At 44.3% G+C, this 8,360-nt stretch overlaps 1 protein-coding gene across 1 annotated transcript in view; it reads right to left on the reverse strand.

Annotated features, from left to right (window-relative positions):
* LOC138605325 (plexin-A2-like) overlaps positions 1-1,818 on the reverse strand; it is a 106,165-nt gene extending 104,347 nt beyond the window's left edge. Inside the window, exon 1 of the mRNA XM_069677503.1 lies at positions 598-1,818. Within this exon, the coding sequence (XP_069533604.1) occupies positions 598-1,818 (1,221 nt within the window). The remainder of the gene's footprint in view (positions 1-597) is intronic.
* Positions 1,819-8,360: the final 6,542 nt, after the last annotated feature.

An 8,360-nucleotide genomic window follows, 5' to 3' on the forward strand; every position in this document is an offset into this window, starting at 1 on the left:
CGTTAGAAGAGAATACTTTATTGTCATTGAACAAACTAAATTTCAGCTCAGTAAATCAAACGCTGTCATGACATCCTCCCGTTGGCGCACACAGGCTTGTTAACTTCATTATTTCCCTCAGGAACTGTCTGGATTAACTCCACTGCTTCTTCTAGCTACATTAGGCTGACCAATGGACAGTTTGATGTCCCGTTAGCTCAGGCTCGGCTCTGTACCAGGATTTCTCAGTTAGAAAACAACGTAACATAGAGATGGCTTCCTACAGCGGTTTGAACCAGAAATAAAGAGGCTTTCCTGTGATTAGATTTTAATAAACGGGTCAACAGGATGCTGAAATATTAAGACCACTATGAAGATTATAATGCTTGTTTTTGGGGTCGATTATCTCTGTTGATATCTCAGAAAGTCAGAGGCTTTTGCGATACAGCCTCATGCCAGCTTCTTGCACGAGTTTAATTTGTTCAACTTGTCAACATCACCCGCCACTACATTTGTGTTTCACTACTGTCTTTCTACGTTAATTGTGGCCCCAAAAATCTGCCTCACTGTTGATCTGAACACACCTTTAGAGGCGGTGAAAACAAGAGGTCTACCTACCGCCTTGGTGCACTGCACATCCTTTCCCAGCAGCCAGTGCAGCTCCAGGTTTCCCTCCCCCTGGTAGCAGGACTGCAGCCGCTCCTTGATGCGAGTGTTGATGTCTTGGATGGTGAAGACACAGAGCGCAGAGTGATCCGGGGGGTCGTGTAACTGCTTCTGTCCCTTTGAGAACACGGCAAACAGCACATCCTCCTGTGCGCTGATGTTGAGCGACTTTGCCAGAACCCTGCCAGCCTTGGACAGGTAGGCAGCCTGTAACAGGCGGTATTCCTCGCCTCTGTGTACGCACCCCACAGGAAGTGACACGTAGGAGTGAAACTTTTTGTCACCTTTGCAGAGGCGGATGATTCGAGAGGTGTAAAACAGGTCGCCAGGCGAGCTTCCTGCGGGCATCCCGTTGTCAGGCGTCTCCGGCTGGATGGTCATGAAGTAGACAAAGCCTCCGCTAGCAAAGCCGTAGATGTAGTAGATGTCAAAGTGAGGTACAAGAGCCAGAGTGTCAGAGGGGATCTTAATGAGCGAGGAAACAAAGTCAGTGTGAAGCTCGTAGTCCAGCATGGCAGAGGATTCTGGGTCTCGAGGCAGCTTGCGGCTTGAGATAGTCGGGAAGTAGTCCTGTTTGCCACCGACTGCTGTCCCTATGTACAGGGTCGCATCTTGACCCTGTGAAGGCACAACGACCCCGAACATCGTCCCTGTCTGGTTGTCACTGGACAGGTAGTGTTCCTTCTTGTGCGTTGGCTCCACGAGGATGAACAAATCGTCCAGCCTCATCAGCTTGCAGACGCCCTGGTAGAGGCTACCGCAGGCCAGCAGCCGGTTGTGAGAGTAGTCGATGAGCAACAGTTTGTTCACATTGTCCGTGGAGGCGAGAGGCTCAGAACAGGGCTGGACAATCAGGGGAGGATAACATGCTTTGTTGTCATACTCTGGCCCTGTATCATGGGACACCAGGAGGGTGAGATTGGCTGACAACTTGTAGATTCGGTTGACAGCTCCGACATACAGAGCCCCAGTGGACTGATGAACAGTCAGGTGGTTCAGAGACCACTCTTTCCTCTCTGATTGGAAGTTGTTCAGAGTCTGTCCAACAGTCTTTTGATTCACAGAGATTAGAGTCAATAGCCACAGTGCCAGAGGCCATGACATGACCTTTAGAGAACCGTGACCTTTAGAGAGGCCGCAGTAAGTCCATCCTCTATCCAAGCACGTTCCCATCCCCACAGGGCTCCGAAGAACACCCAGCTCAGACAAAACTCCTGGGATTGTGTGTCAGCGCGGAGCAGGATTATGCTGAAAAGATGATCTGAAGTGCCGTCTCGTCCTTCTCAAGTGATCTTCACATATTTCTGAAAGACACAAGAAAGATATTTGTTTTAAACTCAAAAGATTCCTGATTTGTCAAGAGTAAAAAATTGCTCTTAGGGCATCATTAGACACAACACTCGGAATGTATGTGCTTGTTTTCCCCTCAGTCTCTGCTTAGTCAGACACACGAGACATCAAAGAAACAAGTAATCATTTGTTCAAACTGTCTCCCCATATTTACTAGCCCGAGAGATGGTCCAATATCATCCCTATCAACAGGGGGGCTCATTATATTCTCTTTTTTGTAACAGAGAACTAAATGTGGTCTATTACTTGAACAAAGCAGTGATACTCTGTAGCCATGCCTTCCCTCTGTTTCGTTGGCTAATTAAATGATCCAAATGTATTAATTATGCGTCCATATTTTGGGCTCCCTGTTTTCCTTTCTCCCCTCTGCCTTGTTCGCTTAAATGGTTGAATCCACGAGGAATTAATCACTCTCCACTGCGGCCGACATTCCTAAATTAATCAGGCTTTTTCCAGGGATGGCGGGGAGTCATTAGAGATTCAGAGCCAGGCGGCTTCAAGCCTCGCACTTCCCTGTTTAATTTCATTAGCATATTTTATGTAGTTATTTCCAGGGGACAAACAATGTCCCTCAAACACACTATGGACTGGAAGATGGATGAGTTAGACACATGACAAAGGGTGTTTGATGTGTTTACTGTTTTCCCCCCTTGTCACAGCTACTGTGTGATGTGTGTTTCAGTTTGAAGAGAGGTGTTTCTCATGCAGCTGAAACAAAATAAGCTAATTTGAGACCAAAAAAAAGGGGGTTTTATGTCAAATTAGAGACGGAACACAAGCATTGTGTATATATATATAGTGGCTTCACACGCACTGTTACTTCATCCAAGTCCATTAATGGAGTAATAAAACTGCCCGCACAGGAGGACGGACCATAAATTAAGACACCTACATCACCCTAAATCCTGTCTGTGCACCAGCAGAAGCTAATCCAATCTGCCTCCCAAAGGCTATTTCCATCTCGCCCTTTGTTTTCTCCAGTGCCACATCCGCAGCACCTTAACCATTCTTCCATTAGTACTCTTTAAAAAATCCTTCAATGATATTTCCTCTCATGATTTCCTGCCAAGCGCTCGAAGGCTTCACCTCAAAGGCAACTGTCTTTTTTGGCCGGAGCTAACGTAAACAGGGTGTTTTCTCAGCGAGACTTCCTCGGTATAACTAAAGGTTAAATGAAGACAGCCATGTCAGATCCTAATGTGGGGGTCATCATGCGGTGGGTGCTCTCCATTGGCTGACTAACACGATGTCCAGCTGACTTGAGCGGGAGCCAGGGACGGAGCGGATGGACTGACACTGAGCCTGCTGGGTGGACTCCAGCTCCACTCCAGCATCTCCTGTCCATCTGTCCACGCCGCGCTCTCACCGGGGGGAAGAAGTCGCTCGAGTGTCTCGACCCACTCTGCTCAATTTGGCAGACTCCGTGTGAGCAACTCTTGCAGTAATTGGCCACCAAAGAGCAACATCTGACAAACACTGTGTTGCTGAGTTTAACGCTGAAGTTCAATGTTTGCTGCTGTTTATTTGTAATACATGACATTTACCCAGAGCCATATGAATCAACGTTAGTCACACTCCGCTTGTCTTCCATCTTTATCCATATATCTCTTTAAATGTTGGATGCCAGGAGCTTCTTTTCTTTTCTTGACTATTATTTTCCCGACTGGACTCAACGACTGTGTTCGCTTTTATTAGTTCTCAGAAAGATGAGATTTGGCAGGACGCATTGGCTCAAACAGCTACAGCTTCTTTATTTTTGGGCAACATGGTGTCCAGCAAATTCCGTCTGAAAATCCCTCAAATCATCTGCTTTACAAGCTGACGAGTCCCTGAACCAGTTTCTGTTTTGATGTAACTACAATTTTCTCATTTGTCCTTTTTTGTATGAAACCAAAGTCGTTTTTGAAATGTTTCAAAGGACACAGAGATGTTTCTTCATTCTGCAGCAAATCAAATTTCCTAAACCAGCGGTCAGCGGAAACCCTCATTCCCTCGAGTGTAAACCTTTCTCTCAATCTTTTGTGATGTGGGCTTTATGTTGTGAAAGAAGGATGCTGGAATGGATGTAATGCTTCGAAGAGCTGTTTGAAAGTGGGCGGCTAAGATCACACAAATCTGACTCAATCTTTTGTGCAGATTCTTGTGCTGCCTCAAAACAAGCAGACAATTGGTTTCCTGTTTACCAATCCAACGAGGGTCGTCTTCACATCGTGGCATTCAACAGATTACTCTGAATTTCTCCTGCTCAAGTCACTGCAAACTGCGACGACCTTTGGTTTCATTTGCATTGTAATCTTATTAGACTTCCTGTCCTTTTCACAACTACAAATAATTAATAAGCACGCGCTCTGGAGGTCTTACAGTAAATAGCAGACGGAGTGATATTTGCAAAGCCAGGTTTGAGTCCTGCATGACCTTAAACATCAGACACCAGCAGTACAACTCTGAGGTTAATTCAGTGTTGAAAGTCTCCAGTCAAATCCTCAGAGAAATTACAAAACAGGGAAAAACAAGAAGAGAAATTAGGAAGTGCTGGTGGCGAACGGAGCCGGGTAGGCATGCAGCAGCCTCATCGTTTCATCCATTTCTTTTCTCCCGGCTTTAGTCACGTCTAAGGCGTGCAGTCATGCTGCTCAGTGTTTACCCTGGATTATAGAGACAACTCTTTGCCCTGCGCAGTCCTCCCCGCTGAATTCTCCGCCTCGCCACTCAGACACGCTCCAGCCCAGACGTGACTCATTCACACTCACACACAGGAACATGGTTTGTTGAGGCCCTCTGGGGACTCGAGCTCTCAGCGGGGACCAATCGCAGCGCAGAGGAGGGAGAAGACAGCCTCTTGTGCTTCCACAAACACGACCCTTTGACCTGGATCGAGATCAGTGGAACCAAAGCCATCCTGTGGGTTCAGCTTTTATTGGGGTGAAATGCTGTCATAGCTGCTGCAGCGCCCTGGTAGGCATGATTCATAGGACAGACGGGGTGGTTGGCTTTTTTCTATATCTTGTTTGTTTGACCCATCTGCCATCAGAGATGAACCAAGATGTTCAGAGTAGATGTTTCTTTGTGTCTGTTTGCATCATTTTCACTGCATGCTCGCTGAAGTTTGAAAGCATGAAGCTTTGCTTTGTCAGTCACCAACAAATAGTCAGAAAGCATTCAGTTAAATTCATAAATGATCGTGTTTGCTTTTAAATTTGCTTCTGTAAATACTTTCATTGATGGTATGTGCATGGTATTTGGTGATTCTTTTTTAGTGAAGCTTGTGAGCAGATCCTGATGTGGTTGGAAAACCTGGTTTAACCTTGTAGATAATGTCAAAAAGCATAACTACAGTATGACTGTTCCTAAGGTGTCACATTTGCAGACAGCAAAACATGACCTTTTCACCTTTTCACTCACAGAAGGAAATTTGTTCAAATGCAGAAACCAGTCAGGTAAAAGCCTCAGATACTGCATTACACTTCTAAAACAGAAGCCTTAACAGCAAAAACATATAGTATGCCTTAGGGATGAGTCATGAATTTTGAAGATTCGAAAAGTCATTAATTTATAAACCTGGTTGTAATGTAGTACTCCTGTCAGACGGTGGCTGTAGCGCATCTAAAGCTGTTTGCTAACTGCAGTTAAATAACAAAAGAAGGATCTTTGAATAATAGACGAATAGTTCCCAGTGATTATCGAAAAAGTATTTTAGCTTGAAATGCCCATCCCTAGTATCTCTTGCAACTACTCTTGCAGAGCAAAAAAAAGAACTGGTTTCAGGTAAATAATCTTGTGAGCAAACAACAACAGTGCGGTGCTAACATGTAAGTGAAAGCTGACTTTATATCAGTAATCTGTTTTTTATTCACACATTTAAAGGCTGTTTTATAGACTTTCAAGATAAGATAATTAAAGTAACAATTTTGAATATTTCAGTTTTTGTGCTCTTGAGCGCCGCCCACTGGCAATTATCAGTAATTACAGGAGCACACGTTTACGGCTGGCTCACTTTGTTGTGGTTCTAACTCTTGATTTTTCTCGCTTTCCTTTTTAGACTGTTTGTCTCCATCTGAGCGTCGAGTTTGTTTCTTTTTCTTTGGATTTTCACTTATTGTTGAAGTTGTATCTGTAGTCATCCATCTTTTCTTTGTTTGTTCAGCCATAGTAGATTACTGTTTACTCACAATGCTTACAGAAACCGGAAGTGTAGCCGCTTAGCTCCGCCTACTCTCTCTGGCAGACCAACCACTGCTGGCTGATGGAAAACGTGTCACTAACTTGGCGCCGCTTGTGATTATTTTCTGCTAATGTAGCCAAAGACAGCCAGTCTGTAATACTGCAAATACAAAGGCTTTCATCAGTGGGCCATAGGCTCAATCACCATTGTGTTACCTCATTTATTTTCATTAACAGGCATTTATTTAAATGAAAAAGTTCGAGATTATTACTTTAAGAGTGAAAAACACAAAATAAAGCAGTTTCATGTTAAAAATCTGGTTAAGCTGCGTTGCTATCGCTAGCTCAGCGTGTTTTGTCCGGATCCTTCAGTGTACCGAGGTATCTGAGAGGTTCTTGGTTCCCAGTTTTTAGTCTCAGAATCATGTTGGGAAAGAAATAATGGCGTCAGAACATCTCTAAGACAGAGGCAGATGTAACAGGAACAGAATGATCTTCAGGTTTATGTTGCGTTTGTTTTGTATTATAGATTTGTGACAACCGGAGCACTGTCAACACCCTGAGCCACGGTCTTTGTAAAGGTCAGAAGAAGCATCTCTGCTCTCACACTTAGTCAACAATGGGAGTCATTGTCCGTGGCATCAGAGGTGATAAAAACATTTCTTTGTTGCTGTTGTTTTGTGTGGCCTAGATTTATAAGACGGCACAAAAGCAATAACAGAGGAAGACCAAGGGGGCAAAGAAGCGTCTGAACGAAGTAGTCATATAAGCTTCTGTCTTTTATGATTACAGGCCAGATGGGCACAAACACGCGGGGTCTTTGTGTCAGAGGGTATTTCCAAGATGGAAGCTGAAACTCGGTTCTTTTATTGGAGATTATTTCAGATTTAGTGGGAAAAGTTTTGGCTGCAGCTCTTCTTAGTGATGTACTGTACACGGGATACTTTTGTCAGGGGTTTCCTGTGAACTCACATGGACGAGTCATCGGGGGGAGGGCCACGGTTGTACACATTACACATGAATGAGCTGGGAGGGCGCCAGCCGCAACAGAACTTGACTTCCAAATGAATAAATGAAGGCAATTAGTAGATCTGTTTACAATGTTGTGGAGACAGAAGTAGGTCAAACGTGGCAGAGACAGGAGGGAGGAGGGAGCCGGCACGCCAGAGCCAGGGGCTGTCGCTGGTACCTACAGTGATGAGTCGGGGAATTAGGACATGAAAATGCCGTCTTTATTAGCGATGGCTTATAAGTGAATGTCACGTTGAATCACAAGAGACCGGTGGGGTTTGTAAGAAAAAGCAGTGTTTTGTGATCAGTGCACCGTGTTTTATCCGTGGATACGTCGTGGAGGGGAGGCCCAGGGCGGCTTGGCTCCACCTCGTAAGGCCGCCTTTTCAGAAACTCCAGCCTCAGAGGGCAGAATGTGTGGCGTGGATGCTAACTCTGCTCATACCCACAGGAAATCTCTACTTTGATGCCAAGCAGTGAAATTTTGTGATAGTTGGCCTGTGGTTAATTTTTATGTTCTACAATGTAAATTCAAACAGCAGTGCTTCCCCTCAGATGTTCCTCACAGGCAGGAGGAAAACACTTAACAACCAGTATTTGGATTAATGATTCTAACACTGTGTGAGGCTAATATTCTCTGGAAGTGCTGTAAATTAATTTAGTCCCGTTGGGATGCCTGTGGTTCATGATTCCATTTTGAAGTCTCTGTAAATGTGGCTTTAAGTAGTACAAATATATTTTTGTCAAAGTGGAGAGTCACATTAAGCTTACACAAAAATATGAATGAAAATAAACATTCACAGCTATTGGAAAACCAAACTGCTCCTTTTGCCGCCATTTCTCAAGCCTGTGTGGGCGTGGCCGATCACATTTTGATTGACATCTGCCTGACTAAACAATAAGTTGGAGTCATCTGAGTCAGAATCGGAAGCCCGGCCGTTTGATATTATTCTTTCAGTTGGTCAGAGAATGGTGAGTTACAAAATGCTTTGCTATCCATATCATAGTTAGCATTAGCATAAAGATAGTTCTCATATCTAACACCCGCGGCCGCTAATAGTCACTCTTGGAAGATGCTAATGGCTGCAAACAGCATTCTTAAGATTGGTTTGCGCAAGTAATTCTTAATTTTCATAGTTAGTGTAATCATTTCAAAGATTTTCATGTAAATAAATGTCTGTTAAGTCTCTATC

This window comes from Semicossyphus pulcher, unplaced genomic scaffold (assembly GCF_022749685.1).
Source record: "Semicossyphus pulcher isolate SPU_LCO1_2020_fin unplaced genomic scaffold, fSemPul1.0.p SCAF_3, whole genome shotgun sequence".
NCBI lineage: Eukaryota > Metazoa > Chordata > Actinopteri > Labriformes > Labridae > Semicossyphus > Semicossyphus pulcher.